Here is a 23,405-nt window from a genome sequence, read left to right on the forward strand (position 1 = left end):
TTTTGTTACATACTGTCTCAACTGTTTTTCCCATGTCGCATATTTTATGCTTTATATATACATGTATGTAGGAGGCACAAGAGTTTGATCCCTGGGTTGGGAAGATCCCCTGGAGTAAGAAGTGGCAGTCCACTCCAGTATTCTTGCCTGGGAAATCCCGTGGGTAGAGGAGCCTGGAGCACTACCGTCCATGGGGTTGCAGAGTCAGACATAACTGAGCACATGCATATATACACATATCCATGTATAAACTGATAATATATAAATATATTTTAATTTCTCTAGCAAGAAAGTATATGGCACTGCTTATGACCTGTCCTTGAAAATAAACTGAACTTGAATTTCATTAAATTTCTAGTGTAAATGCACATTTACTGGAAAAATTTTAGAAGGGTAGTAGAAAGAATATCACTGGAATGCCAGAAACTAATAGATGATGGGAAGTTACCTTAACAAATGGTCTGGGTTTTCCTCATAAGAACAATTGGAATTATAATCTGTGGGTACCCTAATCAGTTTGGACCCTTTTTTAAGAAAATCTAGTATAGTATAAAATTTGTATGTAGTAATTAGGAAACCTGTATCCTTCCTGAATATTTAATAAGTGTGAATTATACATCTTGTGCATGTGTGATAAAAATATTCAGTTCTCATAGTCAAATGATGTCTATGTTTTGAAGACACATACTGAATTGTGTGTGCATGAAATTATACATTTGACATTTGCTGTGAAATAATTCAGGAGAAATAGAGAGGACCATCTTATATGGACAGGCTTGATGTTCTTGCACTGATAATCAGTTGTTGAGCCTGGGTCTTATTATTCTATTGTATGTGATGTCATATATATTTGAAAATATTCATTAGAGAAGGTTTGAAAAGCAGATCTTTAATAAAAATTAGTGCTCTTTTGATTGAAGAATGTATCTTCACTCAAGAAAAATACACTTCATTTGCTTTTAGTTTCTATCATGTAAGAGTTGTTTGAGTTCATTTCAGTTCAGTTGCTCAGTTGTGTCTGACTCTTTGTGACCCAATGGACTGGAGCACGCCAGGCTTCCCTGTCCATCACCAACTCCTGGAGCTTGCTCAAACTCATGTCCATAGAGTCAGTGATGCCACCCAACCACCTCATCCTTGGTCATCCCCTTCTCCTCCTGCCTTCAGTCTTTCCCAGCATCAGGGTCTTTTCCAATGAGTCAGTTCTTCGCATAAGGTGGCCAAAGTATTAGAGCTTCAGCTTCAGCATCAGTCCTTCCAATGAATATTCAGGACCGATTTCCTTTAGGATGGACTGGTTGGATCTCCTTGCAGTCCAAGGGACTCTCAAGAGTCTTCACCACCACAGTTCAAAAGCATCAACTCTTCGCCACTCAGCTTTCTTTATGGTCCAACTACCATATCCATACATGACTACTGGGAAAACCATAGCTATGACTAGATGGACCACTGTTGGCAAAGTAATGTCTCTGCTTTTTAATATGCTGTCTAGATTGGGCATTGCTCTTCTTCCAAGAAACATGTATCTTTTAATTTCATGGCTGCAGTCACCATCTGCAGTGATTTTGGAGCCCAAGAAAATATAGTATATCACTGTTTCCATTGTTTCCCCATCTATTTACCATGAAGTGATGGGACCAGATGCCATGATCTTCATTTTTTGAATGTTGAAAGAGTTGTTTACTTCATATTTTTCATTGCTTTTCAAAATGCAGGATTCGTAGGGAAAATCCCCTGTGGTCCAGAGGTTAGGGCTCCGGGCTTCCACCACAGGGAGTATGGGTTCAATGCATAATTGGGGAACTAAGATCCGTGTGATGTGGCCAAAAAATAAAATAAATAAGTACGATTGTTCCAGACATACTTGTATATATGCTGAGTCACTCAGTCACGTCTGACTCTTTTGCGACCCCATTGAAGTGTAGCCTGCCAGGCTCCTCTATCCATGGAATTCCACAGGCAAGCATACTGGAGTGGGTTGCCATTTCCTTCTCCAGAGTATCTTCCCAACCCAGAGGTGGAACCCTCCTGCATTGCAGGCAGATTCCTTATGGTCTGAGCCACTAGAGAAGCCCAAGTGAACCCAATATAAAAAAAAACTTTTTAAAGATTAAATAATTTTTTCAAAATTTTAGGATTTGCAAATTCAAATGGGTTCACTACCCAGCACCGCAAGATAAGTGATGGAAATCAGCCCAGTTGTGCAAGTTGCAAACCAGAGGAAGAAAAATCATCTCCATGAAATTACTTTAATAGTCAGTGAATTACTGTGGCCCTAATGGTAAAAGACCTGCTTGGCACTACAGGAGAAGTAAGAGACATGGGTTCGATCCCCTGGGAAAGGAAATGGCAACCCACTCCAGTATTGTTGCCTGGAGAATCCCATGAACAGAGGGGCCTGGTGGGCTACAGTCCATAGGGTTGCAAAGAGCCCAACATGACTGAGCCACTTAGCACCCAAGCACACATGAATGTTACCAGATTATCACATTTCTGAGAACAAAAGAGGCATATAGGTTATCACAAGGCATCTCCTAATTTCTTTTTGGTAATTTATCAAGGTAAAATTCACATAATATTAAATTAACGTTTCTAAAATAAATAGTTTGTTACCAAATTAACAAATAGACAGGTGTCAAAACAAATCCCGGAGACAGAGTTCTGGGTGAATTAGAAAAGGATAGGCTTCTTTCTCGAAAAACTCTGTGTCTCAACCCCAGAGAACTTGATGAGGGTTTTTCCAACAGTGAGTCAAGTTGGGGTCTTTGACAAAACTAGGGTGTGGGCACGGTCTCAGGTGGTAGGGTCTCCTAATTTTTTTTTAATTGGAGGATAATGGCTTTACAATGTTGTGTTGGTTTCTGCCCTACAAGGACTTGGATCAGCCATAAGTATACATATATCCCCTCCTTGAGCCTCCCTCCCACCCCCCATCCCACCTCACCCCTCTAGACTGTCATGGAGCACCGGGCTGAGCTCCCTGTCTTATACAGAAACTTCCCACTGGCTATCTGTTATGTTTCAGCTCTCTCAATTTCTCCCACCCTCTCCTTCCCCTGCTGTGTCCACAGGTCTGTTTTCTGCACCTGCTTCTCTATTCCTGCCCTGCAAATACATTCATCAGTACATTTTTCTAGATCCCATATATATATTTTAATGACTCATTGGAAAAGACCCTGATACTGGGAAAGATTGGAGGCAGGAGGAGAAGGGGATGACAGAGGATGAGATGGTTGGATGGCATCACTGACTCTACGGACATGAGTTTTGAGCCAACTCCTCCGGGAGTTGGTGATGGACAGGGAAGCCTGGTGTGCTGCAGTCCGTGGGGTTGCAAAGAGTAGAACACGACTGAGCGACTGAACTGAACTAGGTAATTGATAGCCAATTAACAATGGTGTGACAGTTTCAGGTGAGCAGTTAAGGGACTTAGTCATTCATATACATGTATCCACTCTCCCCCAAACTCCCCTCCCATCTGGGCTGCCTCATAACATGGAGCAGAGTTCCCTGTGCTACAGTAGGTCCTTGTTGGTTCATTTTAAATACCTGTATACATGTCCACCCCACACTCCCTGACTCTCCCTTCTCCTAATCTTGATGAGCTTCTCTGATCCCCTTAATCTTGCCTCAGGTGATTTCTTGGCTGTTGTTTTTCAGTCACTAAGTTCTGTCCAACTCTCTGTGACTCCATGGACTGCAGCATGCCAGGCTCTGCTGTCCTTCACTATCTCCCAGAGTTTGCTCAAACTCATGTCCACTGAGTCAGTGATGCTATCTAATCATCTTATCCCCTGCCACCCTCTTCAGCTGCCTTCAATCTTGACTGCTTCTCCCTTATTAGCAACTGTTTGGAACCACCCTTTGGAACTCAGTGAACCTCATAATGGCTGGAGTCTTGCCTACAGGAAATGGGGGACAGAAAGGCCTCCGTGTCTGGGAGCCCCAGAGTCCCACTCAGTTTCAGATTCAGTGGCATTAGGTGCATGCAAATGTGGTGCAACAACCACCTCTACACAGTTCAAAACACGTCCATCACTCCAAAGTAAAACCTCTTACCCATTAAACAGTTTCTCTCAATTACTCTCACCCCCACCCTACCCCCTGGCAACCAGCAATCTGCATTCTTTCTCTAGAGATTTATGTATTCCAGATTTGTCATTGTTGTTGTTCAGTCGCCAAGTTGTGTCCAACTCTTTGCGATCTCATGGACTGCAGCATGCCAGGCTCCTCTGTCCTCCACCATCTCCCAGAGTTGCTCAAATTCATGTTCATTGAGTTTGGTGATGCTATCTAACCATCTCATCCTCTGCCACCTCTTCTCTTTTTGCCTTCAGTCTTTATCAGCATGAGTGTTTTTTCCAGTGAGTCAGCTCTTCGCATCAGGTGGCCAAAGTGTTGCAGCTTCAGCTTCAGCATCAGTCCTTCCAATGAATATTCAGGGTTGGTTTCCTTTAGGATTGACTAGTTTGATCTCCTGGCAGTCCTAGGGATTCTTAAGAGTCTTCTCCAGCACCACAATTTGAAAGCATCAGTTCTTCAGCCCTCAGCCTTCTTTATGGTCCAGCTCTCACATCTGTATGTGACTCCTGGAAAAACCATAGCTTTGACTACAAGGGCCTTTGTTGGCAAAATGATGTCTCTGCTTTTTTAATATGCTGTCTAGGTTTGTCATAGCTTTTCTTCTAGGGAGCAAGCATCTTTTAATTTCATGGTGGCAGTCACCATTCACAGTGATTTTGGATCCGAAGAAAATAAAATTGGTCACTGCTTCCACTTCTTCCCCTTCTGTTTGCCATGAAGTGATGGGACTGATGCCATCCATGATCTTAGTTTTTTTCAATGTTGAGTTTCAAGCCAGCTTTTTCACTTTCCTCTTTCACCCTCATCAAGAGGCTCTTTAGTTCCTCTTCAGTTTCTGCCATTAGAGTGATATCATTTGCATGTCTGAGGCTGTTGATATTTCTCCCAGTAGTCTTGATTTCAGCTTGTGATTTTTTATATTTGAATATATTGCACAATGATCACGATATGTCTAGTTAATGTATATCACGGTACATGTTTACAATTTTTTTCTTTTTTTATTCATTTATTTATTTGGCTGCGTCAGGTCTTACTTGTGACATGTGTGATCTTTAGTTACAGCATTCCAACTCTTGGTTGCAGCATGTGGGATCTAGTTCCTTAACCAGGGATCCAGCCCAGGCCCCTGAGTTGGGAGTGCAGAGTCTTAACTGCTGGACCACCAGAGAAGTCCCCACAATTTTTTCCTTGTAATAAGAAATTTTAAGATCTACTCTCTAAGCACTTTCAAATACACAATACTTTTTTTTTTTGGCTGCACTGGATCGTCGTTGCTTTACATGGACTTTCTCTAGTTGCAGGGGCTACTCTCTAGTTTCGGTGCACAGGTTTCTCACTGCAGTGGCTTCTCTTGTTTCAGAGCACGGGTTTCAGTAGTTGTGGTGCAAAGGCTTGGCAGGATGATGAGTCTTCCTGGACCAGGGATCGAACCCCAGCCCCCTGCATTGGCAGGCAGAACCTTTACCACTGTGCCACCAGGGAAGCCCAATACATTGTTATTAATTATACTCAGCATGCTGTGCATTACATCACATGACTTTGAGTCGATATCAAGAAAAAATAACATGAGGAAAATATATAATTGTTTCAATCAATGGGAAATTGATTGTATTAATTATGGTGTATCTTCTTGATGGGACACTTGTCAGCTGTGGATGGGTTTGTGCCGAGTTCTCTCTATCAATGCATGCCCAGAATGTACTGATGCTGTTTAGTAAAGAGTGGCAGAACATTAAGTGAGGTTATCTTTCTTTTTCTGAGTGAGAGAAAGAAAAACATATATATATACACCTATGGGCTTCACTCATGGCTCAGATGGAAAAGAATCTGCCTGCAATTAGGGTGACCTGGGTTCGGTCCCTGGGTTGAGAAGATGCCCTGGAGAAGAAAATGGCTACTCACTCCAGTATTCTTGCCTGGGAAAGAGGAGTGGGTGGACTACAGTTTATGGGGTCACAGAGAGTCAGATATGACTGAGGGACTAACACTTTGACTTATATACATGTAATCATACACATTCATAAATACACATGCATTGGTGATTTTTAAAATAAAAGTACATGTGTTAGTTTTGTGTGTTTGCATGTGTATGTCTGTACATTGACATGTATGTATGAATTGAAATTACACATTAAAAATGTTTATGAAAAATGAGGCTGATTCATGTCAATGTATGACAAAACCCACTGCAATGTTGTGAAGTAATTAGCCTCCAACTAATAAAAATAAATGAAAAAAAGAATTTATGAAAAATGAGTACCTGTGAGGAGGAATCATATGTTAAAACAAAGACTTCACACTCATAAGGAATCTTGAATTGATTCTTATTTTTCAGATTTATATATATATTTGTGTATATATATGGAGAAGGCAATGGCAACCCACTCCAGTACTCTTGCCTGGAAAATCCCATGGACAGAGGAGCCTGGTAGGCTGCCGTCCATGGGGTTGCGGACAGTCGGACACGACTGAGCGACTTCACTTTCACTTTTCACTTTTCACTTTCATGCACTGGAGAAGGAAATGGCAACCCACTCCAGTGTTCTTGCCTGGAGAATCCCAGGGATGGGGGAGCCCGGTGGGCTGCCGTCTATGGGGTCGCACAGAGTTGGACACGACTGAAGCGACTTAGCAGCAGCAGCAGCAGCAGCAGTGTGTGTATATATATATATTATATATATATATATATATATATATATGTATGTCTTTGACTGCATGGGGTCTTAGTTGTGGCATGTGGGATCTAGTTTTTTGATCAGGTATCTAACCTGGGCCACTTCCTAGCTGCTGAACCATCAGGTAAGTCCCTGGATTGAGTCTTGATGGGCTCCCCTCTCTTGCTGTTAGATCTCAGGGTCCTTTCCTCACATCCCACTGGAACTATTCTCCCACATCTGTTCCTGCCACTTGTGGTGGATATCTGTATTAGTCATTTTTAGTGATTCTCTTTCAGTGCTTTACAGAAGTCCAAATGTTTGTCACAGATAACTTCTATTCTCTTTGCAGTCACTGTTACTGCAATTACAGGTGGAGTGATAATCACTTCCCAACAAGGAGCTGAGATCATGGAATCCCAAGCCTTTATCTTAGATGTATATGTCCCATTTGCCCACTTGAACATACTCTGTATCAACAGTCACTGTCCTTGAAACAAATTCAAGTTTTTAAGTAGCTCTTAATTTCAGATAAGTTTCGGTTCTTAGAAAGCATGTATTACAAAATCAGGTAACTGTTCTGAAGGCTATTAGATAGACTATAGACAACTTACCCCAACTCTCTGTAAACAGAGACACTAAATTTCTTATTGACCTCTATGATCAGGAGAAATGATGAGTCATTATTACTTCCAAGGTACTGCAGGACTTTAGGGGCCAGAATGATCAGTACCTTCAGTGATGCCAAGATTGTTGGGCTCCCTAATATATGTAAATTTTAAATACATAGATGGTAGGTAGATAGATAGACAGACAGGCACAAGCATATTCAAACAGAAAAAGATATTTGCTAAGGGAACCAGAGACATGTCATCCTGCTATTCCACCTCATTCAGGAAGCCTGTCATCTTCTCTCTTCTCAGCTATATTGTCTGAATTTCTCTCACTTTATCCTCATTAAACACACCCTCATAGCCTACCTTCTAAAAACTTCAGGACATAGGCCCTGGTGAGTTTTAAAATGAAGAAGGTAAATCTACTGCGTTGACTCCTGAGGTCTGTGTGATGGTGGTGTTTATAAGCGCACAACTGGTTTTGTGTTTTGTTTTGGCTGGGGACATGTGTTAAGCGGAGTCTTTAACGAAGTATTTGTAAAATTCTATCATCACTGCAAGGCTATAATATTTGTCACATTCAGACCAAGGAAATAATCATATATTCAATTTGGGGGGATTATGGAATAAATGAGTAATCAGGGTGGTTAATCAGAAATCAGGGTTCCCCATTGGCTCAGCTGGTAAAGAATCTGTCGCAATGCAGGAGGTATTGGAGATGCAGATTTGATCCCTGGGTCAGGAAAATTCTGTGGAAAGGGAAATGGCAACCCATTCCAGTATTCTTGCCTGAAAAATTCCATGGACAGAGGAGCCTAGCGGGCTACAGTCCAAAGGGTGGGAAAGAGTCAAAAGTGACTAAGCATGCACAAAGTGTAATAAATCACATAAATGAATCATAAGCTGCAAATTTAAATGGCTGCACACAGCCTTCTCACTTAATCTGTAACCCACACATGTTCCTCTAATAGATTCTTTTTTTAAGTTACGTTCTCTTTTTATTGTTGTCATTCAGTTGCTAAGTTGTGTCCAACTCTTTGTGACCCCATGGACTGCAGCAAGCCAGGCTTCCCTGTCCTTCACTATCTCCCACAGTTTGCTCAAACTCATGTCCATTCAGTGATGACATTCAACCGTCTCATTCTCTATTGCTCCCTTCTCCTTTTGTTTTCATTCTTTCCCAGCATCAGGGTCTTTTCCAATGAGTCGGCTCTTGGCATCAGGTGGCCAAAGTGTTGGAGCTTCAGATTCAGCATCAGTCCTTCCAATGAATAGTCAGGGTTGATTTTCTTTAGGATTGACTCGTTTGATTTCCTTGCAGTCCAAGGGACTCTCGAGAGTCTTTTCGAGCACCATAGTTCGGAAGCATCAATTCTTAGGCATTCAGCTTTCTTTATGGTTCAACTCTCCCATCTGTACATGACTAGTGGAAAACTATAGCTTTGACTATATGGACCTTTGTTGGCAAAGTGATTTCTCTGCTTTTTAATACACTAAGTTTGTCATAACTTTTCTTCCAAGGAGCAAGCATCTCTTTTTAATTTTCGGGTGTGCTGGGTCTTCGTTGCTGCCCAGGCTTTTCTCTAATTGCATCAAGGGAGCGGGGGGTACTCCTCATAGCAGTGCAGGGGCTTCTCATTGCAGCGGCTTTTCCAGCTGCACACCAGCTCTAGGGCGCTCAGGCTTCAGTAGCTGCAGTGAGTGCACTCAATCCTGGGCTTTAGAGCAGAGACTCAACAGTTGTGGCGCACAGGGTTAGCTGCTCTTCCAGCATGTGTGGTCTTCCTGAACCACAGATTGAACCGATGTGTCCTGCATTGACAGGAGGATTTTTTTTTTTTTTTTTAACCACTGCAGAGGGCTTCTGGGAAGCCCTCTCTAATAGATTTTTAACAGAAAATAGCTCATGTGGCATTTTGTACATGACTGTTTACTACAAAAAAATTATGTGCCTGTGTAAAACAGTGTTATGTTTTTCAGCTAAAATAATCCAATGTTTTATGGATCAGACGATGTTTCTCAGAGTTCTGCCCATTGACTAACAAGAAGGAGAGGCCCGGGTCCCATCGTGTCCGTCTTCCTCAGAGATGTCCAATAAGCCTCCTCTATCTTGTCTACTATGGTCCAAGTGATTTTTTTTTTTTTTTTCCTTTAATGTCCCGGCCAAAACTCACTAAAGCTCACAAAATTACTTAAACTCCTCAGTCTGCGTGCATTTCAAGGATTCTTGCATCTACTAGTGTATGTTCACTAGAGTCAACTACATGGACTCTAAATTATCTAAGCGCTTAAAGACATCACTATTGACCTCATTGAGGCTTTCGAAATGCACTTCGGACTCCGCATAAATTGGCCTTCGCCCCTTTAAGAGGAAGCGAAGCCTATCCCCGACCTAGAAAACCGGGGAGGTCTGTTCTCTGCAGCCCTGGAGATTGCTTGATGCCTTTCCAGGCATTCAAGCAAACACGTCCCTCTTGCCGGCCTGTGTAGCAGCAGGAACTCCATTACCCAGAAAGCCAGGCGTTGAGAGGCGGCTACGATTACCCAATGAACGCTCAGAATTTCAGCATTTCTGTGACATGGTGAGGCGGGACTTCCGATGTCTTCGCTGCGGTCTTTTCGGTTGTTATCTGGGTCCTAAGGCCGAGTGCGTAAAGTCAGGCTTGAAGTAACAGAGAAGGCGCTAGAAGAGCCTTAGTACCCAGTGACTGGAGGCGGTTCTAGAGTCGGGCACGTCGCCGCCTGCGGGGCGGCCTGGAGACGCTGCTGCCGGGTCCGTCCGAGCCAGGATTTACCAGGCCCAGCGGCTCCGTAGCGGCGGTTGCCCTGAGCGACCTGCTTCAGGTAAACGCTGTCCTTCCGGCCCGCACCGCCCTCGACCCACCGGACACTAAAGCTCCGTGTGTGGGAAGCCTCCTCACGTGCCCGCAGCCCCGGCCCCGGGATACAGGCGGTGAGGTGGTCTTGGGTGGGGCCCTGTGTTTGACAGACAGTGTGATGGCGCATGGGAGAGGGTGACAGGCTGAGGGACCCCCAGATGCAGAGGTTTGAAGGTCGGACTGAGGCGGGAGGACCGGGAACCCTGGAGCCCATTTGATGTCTGCAGGGAACATGACACACAGCTGCTGAAAGTCGGTACAGAGGTTAGATGCTCGGCCCCAGGTACTTGGTTCGGGTGCCGCCAGGTGTGCAAGGAAGGCCTGAACCCCTGGAAAATTGCCAGGATCACATCCCTCTAAGACCTACCTCTTCCCACAGATTTCCATGGCTGCAGAGGTGCTTTTGGAACCTAATCGGGTAAGTGGAGGTTACCCTCATTGGTCTCAACACTGTGTTAGTCGCTCAATCGTGTCGAACCGTTTGCGATCCCATGGACTGTAGCCCGCCAGGCTCCTCTGTCCATGGAATTCTCCAGGCAAGAATACCGGAGTGGGTTGCCATACCCTTCTCCAGGGGATCTTCCCGACCCGGGGATCGAAACCAGATCTCCCGCATCAGAGGCAGATTTCTTTCCTGTCTGAGCCACTAGGGAAGCCCTCTAATTTTCTCCAAATTTGGGTTGTCATGAAACTTGTCATCTGGCCTTTTCCCAGCCCTTGGGTATGGTATGGAGATCTTGGGAAATCCTAGCTCAGGGTCCTAAGTCCAGTCTAAGTGTTATATGAAAGGGTTCCCATTTCAGGCCACCAATAGAAAGAGATGTGGAAGCTTGTCACGAAAACAAGAAGTGCTTGGAGGTGAGACTAAGCTGGTTCAGGGAATTGCAGGTCTCCTTCCTTCCTGGTGAGAATAAACTGGGTGTGGGGAGCAGCAGTCAGACCTGGAATGACTGCCTGTGAAGTCTGGCATCTATTCTGGAGGCAGTGGGAAGTGTGGATCAGATGAGGGAGGTGATTTCTTCTGGGTCTTCACAGGCTCCACTGGGTGCAGAGTGGACAGCAGCGTGAACAGAGCGGTTAGTGGGAGAGTGAGGAGAAAGCAGACAGCTATGGCACCAAGGTCCAGAATCTTTTCTGAGCTCTTAGGAGGAAGATGGAGATGGGGTAGATGTGCGAGGAGGTGGATTGTGGGTCTTCAGGAGTGAGGCAGTTAATGGTCTCTTCTGTCTGTATCCTGGCAGGGCAGTGTGACCTTTGAGGATGTGGCTGTGTACTTCTCCTGGGAGGAATGGGCTCTCCTTGATGAGGCTCAGAGATGCCTATACCACGATGTGATGCTGGAGAACTTTGCACTTACATCCTCACTGGGTAAGCTCTTCCACCTGCCCCTGTGCCCTGGGCCAAGCTCTGTGCATCTCTTTTCTCCAGGGGCAGGTGTGTCCCTAGTTGCCTGGATTTCTGCTGTGTTTACAAGGGCTGGGCTGAGTGCTCGCCTCCTTCTCATCTGTATCACCACAGCACCTACTGCCCCAAAGCCTCCTAGGGAAGGGTTTGGTATCACTGTTGTTTTGTCAGCCTAATGGACCCCCATGTCTTGCCCTCTGCCTCACTGGGTGACTCTCAGCACCATAGCACCCTAGTATAGCACCTTCCTTTCCTATAGCTCACATTTGTTTCTGACTGTGCTGTAAGTGTAGTCACTTACATAGTCACTGCTTACACAAATGTAAGTACTACTTACAGATCCTTTGGTTATGTTTTTTTTACTTTATTTTTGTTGTCGCGAAATATACAAAACATTTGCCTAATGGACTAAATGGCATTTAGTCCATTCTCATTGTGCAGCCATCACAATCCTGCATCCATAGAACTTTTTAATCATCCAACAGAAACTCCATACCCATTAATCAGTAACTCCTACCATCCATTGACAGCCACCATTCTACTTTCTGTATCTATGAATTTGACTGAGTGTCTCATGTAGGTGGAATCAGACAGTAGTTCTCCTTTGATGTTTGGCTTACTTAGCATAATATGTTAAAGGTTTATCTGTGTTGTAGCATGTGTCAGAATTTCCTTCCTTTTTATGACTAAATAATATTGTATGTACAGATTTTGTTTACTCAGTATTCCATCTGTGGACAGTTGGGTGCTTCTGCCTTTTGTTTCTCGTGAATCATGGTGTTATGACATGGGTGTGAAGATTTCTTTTACTGTCCTTGCTTCAATTCTTTTAGGTATATACCCACAACCAGTATTTCTGTATCTGTGATAGTTTTTTTTTTTTTTAATTTTTTGAAAAATCACCATAGTGTTTTCCATAGCAGCTGCACAAAGGTACCAATTTCTCCTCTTCTTGCATATACTTCTTTTCTGTTTTTTTGAGTAATAACCATTATAATTAGTGTGAAGTGGTATCTCATTGTGTTTTGATTTGCATTTCTCTAACGACTAATGATGTTGAGCATCTTTTCATGTGCTTATTGTCTATTTATCTTCTTTGGAGAAATGTCTCTTCAAAAAATCTTTTGAGAATTTTTGAATCAAGTTGATGATTTTTGTTGTTGAGTTTTAGGAATTCTCTCTATATTTTGAGTGTTAACCCTTCGTTGGATATGTGATTTGCAAATATTTTCTCCCATTCTGTCAGTTGCCTCGTTCTTATGTTCATGGCATCCTTTGATGTACCAAAATTTTTCATTTTGATGAAGTCCAGTTTGTTTTTCTTTTGTTGCTTGTGCCTTTGATGTCATATCCAAGAAATCATTGCCAAATGCAGTTGTCTTGAAACTTTTCCATTATGTTTTCTTTTAAGAGTTTTGTGGTTGTCGCTGTTAAGTTTAGATCTTTGATCCATTTTGAGTTAATTTATGTACCATGCAACTTCATTCCTATGCATGTGGATATTCAGTTTTCCCGGCATCATGTGTTGAAAAGTCTGTTTTTCCTTTTTGAATGGTATTGGCCTTCTTTTTGAAAACTGTTTGAACTTACATGAGCAAGCTTATTTTTGAGCTCTTTATTCTTTCATTGGTTTATATGTCTGCCTGGATTCCAGTATCACGCTGTTTTGATTACTGTAGCTTTACAGTGGTATTTGATTTGATATTTAGACATGTGACTCCTTCAACTTTGTTCTTTTTCAAGTTTGTTTTGGCTGTTTGGTGTCTCTTGAGATTCCATATGAATTTTAGGATGAATTTTTCTATTACCACAGAAATTCTCACTGGATTTTTTATAGGATTGCATTGAACATGTAGATGTTGTGGTTAGTTTGGTTTTTGGGGGGTTTTTTTGGATAGTTTTGACATCTTCAATATTAAGTGTTCTAATCCATGAGCATAGAAGTTTTTCCATTTACTGTCTGTAATTCTTTTAGCTATGTTTTGTAATTTTTAATGAACAAATCTTACTTCCTTGGTTAAATTTGGTAATTTGTTCTTTTGACAAATACTTTTATCTGTGGAATTGTTTTCTTAGTTTCCTGTTGATTGTTAGTGTATAGAAATATAACTGATTTTTTTTCCATTTTATATTCTCTTTCTTTGCTAACTTGATTTATTCTAACAGTTTTGTGGTGGAATTTTTAAGATTTCATGAGATGTGGTGATTCTTACTTCCTTCTTTTCTCTTTTGGATGACTTTTGTCTTTCTTGCCTAATTGGTCTGTCTAGAATTTCTAATAGTATGTTGAATAGTAGTGTTGGAAGCTGGCATTCTTTTCTTATTTGTGATCTTGGAAAAATAGTTTTCAGTCTTTTACTATTGCGTTTAATGTTTGCTGTGGGTTTTTAATTTTTTGCTTCCATTATGTTAAGCTAGTTTCCTTCTAGTCATAGTTTCATAGTTGAGTATTTTCATCATAAAATGGTGTTGAATTTTGTCAGGTGTGTTTTGTACATTGACTGAGGTGATAACATTTTTTTCCTTTCTGTTAAAGTGATATATTACATTGATCAAACTTTGTATGTTGAATCATCCTGGCATTCTAGATATAAATCCCAGTTGTTTGTGGCAAACATCTTTTTATTATGCTGCTGAATACAGTTTGCTAGTATTTTATTGATTAATTTTGCACTGATAATCATCAAATATATTCCCCTGTAGGTTTCTTTTGGTGTCTTTGTGTGTCTTTTTTTTAAATATCAGAGTAATAGTAAAAGCTCCAAATGACATAAATTAAAGCAATTTTGCATTACAAAGTGGTTACATCAGACTGATTCTACCACTGTAGTTGTTGTCCAGGTGGGAAAACACCTGGTTTTACTACTCTGCCATCTTCCTGCTTACTTACTCCTACATCTTACTACTCTGCCATCTTTACTACTCTGACACTCTTTTGTTGTGTCCATAGGTACTATTTGTAATATTTGAAATATGTTTGCTGTGATCTGTTGTGTCCTGAGTTTTCTGGGCTAGTATTGGCTGCTGACTTGTCCTGTCCTTCCTTTTGGAGTTGTATCATCCAGATGTCATGCAGTAGCTCAACTGGGGCTAGAGGAAGAGTCTTTTGTGCTTCCCTGGAGGCATAGGACTCCACTCTCCACAAGATGGGCCCAGAGGGGACCTGACACAGATGAATAGCAAATGGGAGAGGACATGACTTCAGGTCTTGGTTGAAGTCATATCAAGAATCTCTCTTGTTTTACTTCTGTTTTGGTGCCATTGCCAGTGGCCAAGCTCATCTCCATCTTTCCTTCTCCACACTTTACTGACTTGTCATTTCTGTTAGTTGTTTATATTCTGACTCCAGCTGAGAGCTACTGTCCACCTCTCTGGACTGCTTACCTTACTCATTCCTCACACTCTTCCCTCCTCAGTGCTTTCCCCCTTTGTAGTGTTCCTACAAAGGTATGCACCTATCTAATAATCCTTAAACTCCTGTTAACCTCTGTTCCAGTCAGATTTTTCTGGACCTGAAAGAGACTTCTGCACAGCATCACATGTCATCAGCAGATATAATCCTGCTAAAAGCTATTGACATGCCCTACCTGGTGGTCCAGTGGTTAAGACTCTGTGCTTCCTCTGCAGGGGGCACTGATTCAATCCCTGCATCCCACATGCCAAGTGTCATGGCCAAAAAAAATAAGGCCATTGACAGAGAATGATCTGTAGCACGTGCCTTTCCCCCTGGGCCTTTCTTTGTGTCCTGTGCCTATTGAGGCCTGCACCGTTCTTTGACCTTAGGGACTGAGTGGTGCACAGAAGTTGCTTTCTTAAGGTGACCCCAACTTCCTTTTCCTGAAAACAGTTTCATGGACTGATTCTTTGATGTATCAAGTTACATTTGTGATGCCTTCTCAGAAAGGTTAACGTGTACTTCACCATCACTTCTTTAATTTCAGGCTGTTGGCATGGAGTAGAAGATAAGGGAGCACCTTCTGAAAAAAGCATTTCTGTAGAAGGAGTGTCACAGATCAAGACTCTCAAGGCAGATTCATCTCCCCAGAAGGAGCAGCCCTTTGAGAAGTGTGGCCCAGTCTTGAGAGATAATTTTCACTTGCCTGAGCATCAGGAAGCACATCTTGGGCAGAAACCATACACGTGTGGGAATCAATTCTATATCTCTGCCAACCTTCAGCAATATCAGGGGCAACACATTAGAGAGATACCCATCAGAACTTCTGTGGACACAGCCTTGATTATAAAGAGCTGTGAAACCCATGTGTCAGGGGAATCCTTTTTGTCTGAGGGAATAAGGAAAGACGACTTAGCCAGCATGGGATTTTTCCATCAACTGGTCACTCACACTAATGAGAACCCAAACAACAATAATGAGTGTGAGGCTGTCTTTCATGGTGGGGAAAGGCATCGGAACTGGGGAGAAGGCAAAAAAATCCTCAACTGCACAGATACACTTGTTGAGGACCAACGAGTCCTCACTAGAGAAGGGCTTTATGAGTGCAGCAAATGTGGAAAAACCTCTACCCGAAGGTGGAATCTGATTCAGCACCAGAAAGTCCACACTGGAGAAAGGCCTTATGAATGCCATGAATGTGGAAAATCCTTTACCCGAAGCAACAGCCTGAAGACCCACAGGAAAATTCACACTGGAGAAAAACCTTATGTGTACAAAGAATGTGGAAAATCTTTTAGTCAAAGATCCAACTTTGTTCAACATCAGAAAGGTCTCTGTAGAGAACGGCTTCATCAGTGTGGTGAATGCGGAAAATCCTTTAGCCGAAGCTCCACCCTCATTCATCACCGGAGACTTCACACTGGAGAAAGACCTTATGAGTGCAGTAAATGTGGGAAATCCTTTAAACAAAGCTCTAGCCTCAGTTCACATCAGAAAATCCACACAGGAGAAAGGCCTTATGAGTGTAGGGAATGTGGAAAATCATTTAGCTGCAAATCTAACCTCATTATCCACCTGAGAGTTCACACTGGAGAGAGGCCTTATAAGTGTCAGGAATGTGCAAAATCCTTTAGCTGCAAATCTAACCTCATTAACCACCTGAGAGTTCACTCTGGAGAAAGGCCTTATGATTGTGCAGAATGTGGACAATCTTTTACTCAAAGATCCATCCTCATTCAACATCAGAGAATTCACACTGGAGAGAGGCCTTATGAATGTCATGAATGTGGGAAATCTTTTAGCCGAAAATTTAGCCTCATTTACCACCGGAAAGGTCACACTGGAGAACGGCCTCATCAGAGAAAAGAAAGTGGGAAATCTTTAATTGCAAATCTAACCTCAATGAACACCTGAATATTCACACTGGAGAAAGATTTCATGAGTCTGGGGACAGTGGAAAATCCTTTAGCCAAAGTTCCAGCCTCATTCAGCATTAGAGAGTTCACAGTGAAAAATATCTTAAGAGTGCAGTGAATGTGGGCAATCTGTTAGCTGCTAATACGGCCTCATTCTATACTAGAGACTTCACACTGGTGAAAGGCCTTAGATGTGCCAGCAGATGCAGTCTAGTATAATTACACTGGAGGAAATAAGTTGTGAGGGAGCCATCTGCCTGAATTAAAACTCATATATCAGAAAATCTGCAGTAGGGGCATTCCCCTCAAGTTCCAGGTATGTGAGAATCTCTTAGGAGTTGTGTTACAGTTTCTTACCTCCCAGGACCCTCACCAGCTTTATGTCACTGCCAGTTCTATGGCAGAATTCATTTCATCTCTATCACCTGGCAGGTCCACAGTGTGCAAAAATTACCTCCCGACATGCTTAGGTAAGCTGACCTCTGTCCCATCCCCTTTGTGGATGGAAGTAATGAGTAGTCTTAGCTCTTATGGCATCCTCTTTCCCTTCTCATTTCCACAGTAGGGCATGAACCTCATTCAGTTTGGGCCCAGTGGACCCAGTCTGAATTCTGTTGGTGACTTGACAGAAAGGCCTGCATTTTCAGGGACATGTTAGTTTCTAGTGATACTTCTCTTGGATTTTCTCAGCCTCTAAGTCTGGAGGAACTGGAGAACCAAGCTGGGAACTGCATGCCTCATATTACTTTGCACTTTGCAATAATAAAGGCATTAATATTAAGCCCCCTTTGGTCTGGGGGTTCTATTCACTGTGTGAGGTGATCTGAAGACAGCTAGGCTATACCAGCATTGAGGGTGGCACAGATTTCATAGGGGTCAGGTACACTGTTTGCCTCACATGTCAGTATGAATGAAGCATATAGCTGTCTTTCTGGTTTTGGCACATTGTTCTCCCAAAGTCTCCTAGGAAAGACCGCAGAGCTTTGGGGTCCTGACTTGTGGACTGTGTATCAGCATTTTTTGTGGACTCAGAAAACACCCTGGGAAGCCAGGAAGTTGTGCCAACCTCTAGTACTTCTGGGAACATGAATTGTTATTCAGAGTGACTATCACATAATGCTTAGCAGTTAACCTATGAAAGAACCACATCCCTGATCCCCAGAGTTCACTAGATAGTGCCACTGTAAGACTACAGGGCTGGGGGGAGCCCTCTTGGTAAAGTACCCTGGAGCAGAGGAGACTGCAGTGAAGTAGGTGGAGTGTGCCCCTTCTCCAGTTGTATCAACAGATGCTCCAGTGACTGTGCAGTATCAATGTGCACAGATGCCCAGAAATTCCCAGCCTTCAGTCGTGTGTCTTTTGTGACTGAGTTCATTGTCACAGAAAATAAGCTATTGGTTTTCTGGACTCCTACATCCTCTCTGGGGTGTTCAGCCAAAGCCCCTTGCCACAGAGGCAGAGAAACAGAGAGAGAAAGGAGAACCCTTAGTCCACAGCGTGGCTCTGTGGCCAGCCAGCATTCCTGTTAACTCAGGTGGGAAGGGATCTATTACTCATCAGTATTTGCTACCACTAAGGCAAGGCTGCTCCTCCAAGGTCGTCAGGAAAGAGAGGTAATATAGGATTGCCAAGCCTGATTTTCTGAAAAGAGTGGGATATCTATGTTTTGCTTTTGAACCATTTTATAAATTTTTATTCTAGTCATCATGCAGTATTCTGTGTCTATTTGAAGTATGCAATTTAAAATTTACATGTAAACCAAGAAAACCTCATCATAATCACAATAATGTAAGTTTCAGCCATCATTGATTTACCTTCCAATAGATTATTTTGTGTGTTCTAGATTTATATCTGATTTTATTCTTAAAATGTTTAATTTTTTCTGATTTTATTCATGGTTCATAATTATTTTGAGATTCTTCAATTATTTATATAAAAATAGTTAATTCTTTTTATTGCTGAACTAGGTATCTTTTCTATACTTATTCCATTTATTTATTCATTCATCTGGTTAAGAGAATTTGGGTTACTTCCAGTTTTGGCTATTCTAAGTAAAGTTGATAGAACAGTTTTATGTACTTTTGTATATATGTATTTTCACTTGTCTTGTGTTAATAACTCAAAGTATAATACCTGAGTCAGAATAGGTGAATGTTTAACTTACAAAATGGCTAAATGGTGACCTTAAATCATTGTTTACTTTTATATACCCAACAGGTTTATGTAAAATGCCTCTACATTTTTGCTGGTACTTGATATGGTCAGTCTTTTGAATTTACCCTTTTAGTAAGGAAACACAAGGATTCATGGTGTTGAACATTTTTTTTTAGTGTGTTTATTTGCCATCTGTATATCTTCTTGGTGAAATATCTATATATATCTATACTTGTTTTATTTTTTTTCTCATTTTACTTTTAATATTGTGATTATTTACCTTTTTATTAACAAGTAATCAGCTCATTTTTGTTCCTTAATTTCTATGCATTCTGTACAATGTAGTTACCACATTCACCATATACTTACATAAGTTTAATCTGCATTGTTTATATATTCTTAAGCCTAGGCTTTCAAAAACATATTAAGTCTTGGTTTGTAGTGTTTTCCAATTTCCCTTGTATAAATACTCTCACTTTGGCCAGTTTCAAACTGCCAACATGGTTTCACCGAACGTGGAGTTGGGAAGAGTTGCTAGAAATCCATCATTCTAACTCCAGGAACTACAATAATCTGTAGGACTCAGATAATAGTAAAACAGTAAAATTATTAGGAGGTGACAAGTTTTGAATATTTGTTTCATGAAAGTATAATTGACTGAACATTACATACTGCATGTGTTCAAGATGTACATTTTGATGTTTTGATACACACTTAAAACACCCCTGAAACCAAAATATTCATTGGAAACAAAAGACCATCTACTGATATATTAATGACACTTATTCAGTTAATATTAGTGACACTCAGTTAAATTATTCAGTTCACTATCTCAGTTATTCAAGAAGAAAAAAGCAGAGCATGCGGGATATTTCAAGTACAGGCAAATGTTGAGGGAAAAAAACAAAAAACCAAACTTTTAAATTGTTTTTCACACAAGGGATCAGAAAGAATGCTTATTGGGAATTCCCTGGCAGTCTAGTGGTTAGAGCTCCACACCTCCATTGCAGGGGACACAGGTTCCATCTTTGGTTGGGGAATTAAGATCCCGAATGCTGTGCAGTGCAGGCAAAAAAGGAAAATGCATATTAAAAGTTGAGATGCAAAACAAAAAAGAAGTTGAGATGCAATTTTCTAGCATTTTATTTTGGAGTCAAAACCACACTGTTAAAAAAAAAAACCATACTGTTTCCAGTATGAATCCTTTGATAATTTGTGTCTGTGTTCTTGTTGAGGGAAAAGCCCTGAGTAATCCACCATAATTCAGAATAATTGGGGTTCTATAAAGGGATTGGGGAATTTCAGTACATTTAAAAGCAATCAGAGGGAGCATGAAAGTGAAAGTGAAGTCACTCAGTCGTGTCCGACTCTTTGTGACCTCACGGACTGTAGCCTACCAGGCTCCTCTGTCCATAGGATTTTCCAGGCAAGAATACTGGAGTGGGTTGCCATTTCCTTCTCCAGGGGATCTTCCCGACCCAGGGATTGAACCCGGGTCTCCTGCATTATAGGCAGATGCTTTTACCGTCTGAGCCACCAAGAGGGAGCGTAGTTATAATTTAGTGTTTTTAGCTCTAGACATTCTCAATACTATCACCCATACTTAACAGAGGAGCAAATTTTAGGCCCTAATTTCTGAAGTTATCCAGTGCATATAGACTAGGATTTATTGAAGACTGTATCTCTCTCTTTCTCACATATCAATTGTCTATATTTGGTAAATACTGTAATCACAAATATAATTAGCGCTAATGTTTTGGGAAGAAAATAGTTGCCTATTTCAGGGCTGGGTCTTGAAGGGCATGTTTCACAAGCTACAACCATGCAGCTGTATGCAGGCATCTGTGTGTGCTAAGTCACTTCAGTTGTGTCCCATTCTTTGTGACCCTGTGGGCTGTAGCTCACCAGGTTCCTATGTGCATGGAATTCTCCATGCAAGTGGGCAGCTGCCCTGCTTTTCTCCATGGGGTCTTCCCAATCTGGATTGAACTTGCGACTCTTCTGTCTCCTGTATTGGCAGGCAAGTTCTTTACCACCTTCTGGCAGGGGCTAAAATAGCACAATGGAAATAAATCCGACAGCCAGGAGGTCAGATCCAGAGAGGGAAAACAGATGCCACTGTAAGTGAATCCAAATGTCACTGAAAGGATTCACAACAATAATTGATTCATTTCATACTTATACAGATGGGAAGGAAAATATTTGTGTTAGATTTATCCTCATCTGTGTTTACATGATCTTTTCCAAATAATTTTAAGCACAAAATAGCAAAAGGAATTAGTAGACAAAAGTAACACAATTTGGCCAATTACATGAGAAAAGACCAGAAATCATCTGGAAGACATAACAAAAAATTATCTTTTATATAAAAATGAGGTTCATTAGCATAAAGTGAGAAGTAACCAATTTTGTTTACATCTGAGACACCACCATAGATGTTAAGTATCCTGGGAGGGTTGGCATCTTATGGTGGATTACAATACATTGATCCCATCCATTGAGGCCCCTATACCTCATGTAACTCAAATGAACATGCCATTCAGTCTTTATAGGTCAATACTTTACTGTTATATGTATTGTTTAGTCACTCAGTCATGTCCAACTCTTTGGCAACCCCGTAAATGTAGCCTGCCAGGCTCCTCTGTCCATGGGAATTCCCAGGCAAAAATACTGGAATGGGTTGCCATTTCCTTTTCCAGAGGATCTTCCCAACCCAGGGATCAAATCTGTGTCTCCTGCTTTGCAGGTGGGTTCTATATGAATTGTAAATAATCACATGAAAATAGCATCATTATTGTTTAAGGAAATATGAGTGAAAACCACAGTGAGGCCCCTCTGCACACTCATTTTCATGGGTAACATTAAAAGACTGACAATATCCTGGTGTTGAAGATACGATACGAAGAAAAGCAGAACTCATACATTGCTGGTAGGAATGCATAGTCAAAAACTTGGAAACACTAGCGGTTGATAAAGTTAATCATCCACTTATTCCTCACTATAATTGAAATGGAAACCCTGTGTCCACAGAAATACTTGTATGTATTCGCGCATTTGGGCTTCCCTGGTGGCTCAGTGATAAAGAATCCATCTGCCTGGAGACTCCCATGGACAGAGGAGCCTGGTAGGCTACAGTCCATGGGGTCGCAAAAGAGGCAGACGTAAGTTAGTGACTAAACAGCAATTCTTACATTTCCAGGAACTTTATTCTTCAAAGCCTACAACTAGGTAGCAAAAACAAACATCCATCTACAGATGGATGGTTAAGAAAGTGTTATATTTATCAGTAGAGTACTCCCCATCAATATGAAGAAATGAACTACTGACACAAGGGGGAAAAAAACATCAGTTTCAAAGCGTTATAGTAAGTATGGATGTGTGCGTCATGTGTATCCACCACTGCCATAGACTAAAAGCCTACTGAGGTTGGATGTTCACATCTAACAGGAAAACGAAGGCCTGGGATCTGGCCCTCAGCTGCCCAGTTCTGAGGGGCCACCCCAGGTGACATAACTGAAGATTTGCTCCTCACCTGGAGACAGGCTGGGATGTAGGACCTGAAACCCTTTGCTGCAGTGCTTGCACGGACAAACATCTCCTTGAATGGCAGATACAAAGAAGCTTTAAGGGACTAAAAATAACTCCATGCGTGGGCAGTTGGGGCAAATGATAAACAATAAAATACAAAAAGGCCCAAAGCCAACTGCCAGCTTTGAGGTACCTGCATGCTAGGAGCAAAAGCTAAATTACAGGAAGTACTACACATGATCCCTGCACACAGTACCTCCACAGAGGGGTGGGCAGACCCCCTGATCTGCCCCTGCCCTCGCTGCATTTAAGGGACCTGCTTGCCCCTCCTCCGGGAGCCAGCAAGGGCATCTGCTCCCTGTGCTTGCTCTGTTGTTCTGTGACACAAGTTCCAATAAAGCCTTGCCTGAATTTCTCATCTGGCTTTTTATTGATTTCTATTTATTAGGAAAACCCAACAAGCTGAGTTGGTAGCAATCTCTGAGCTAGACTAAATGGCTGCAGACCAAGGGCCACTGGGAGATGGAAGAAGGCTTCGCAGGTGGCTCAATGGTAAAGAATCCGCCTGCCAATGTAGGAGACGCGGGTTCAATCCCTAAGTCAGAAAGATCCCTTGGAGGAGGAAATGGCAACCTGGGAAACCCCAAGGCCAGAGGAGCCTGGCAGGCTGCAGTCCATGGGGTTGCAAAGAGTCAGACATAATTGAGCACTCACACATTGGGAGATCTGAGAAACACTGCCGCACCCTCAAGTTCAATGAGCTGTACCATTTGCTGATT

The 23,405-nt window shown here is 42.0% G+C and overlaps 1 protein-coding gene across 1 annotated transcript; it reads left to right on the forward strand.

Annotated features, from left to right (window-relative positions):
• The first annotated feature begins 9,974 nt into the window (after positions 1-9,974).
• Positions 9,975-23,014, forward strand: LOC133054994 (zinc finger protein 211-like). The gene is given in 5 exon segments (XM_061140445.1): positions 9,975-10,195; positions 10,610-10,648; positions 11,472-11,598; positions 15,576-16,904; positions 16,907-23,014. Coding segments are annotated over 4 exon segments (1,608 nt in total). The 5' UTR covers positions 9,975-10,195; positions 10,610-10,615; the 3' UTR covers positions 17,026-23,014.
• Positions 23,015-23,405: the final 391 nt, after the last annotated feature.

This window comes from Dama dama, chromosome 4, assembly GCF_033118175.1.
Source record: "Dama dama isolate Ldn47 chromosome 4, ASM3311817v1, whole genome shotgun sequence".
Lineage (NCBI taxonomy): Eukaryota > Metazoa > Chordata > Mammalia > Artiodactyla > Cervidae > Dama > Dama dama.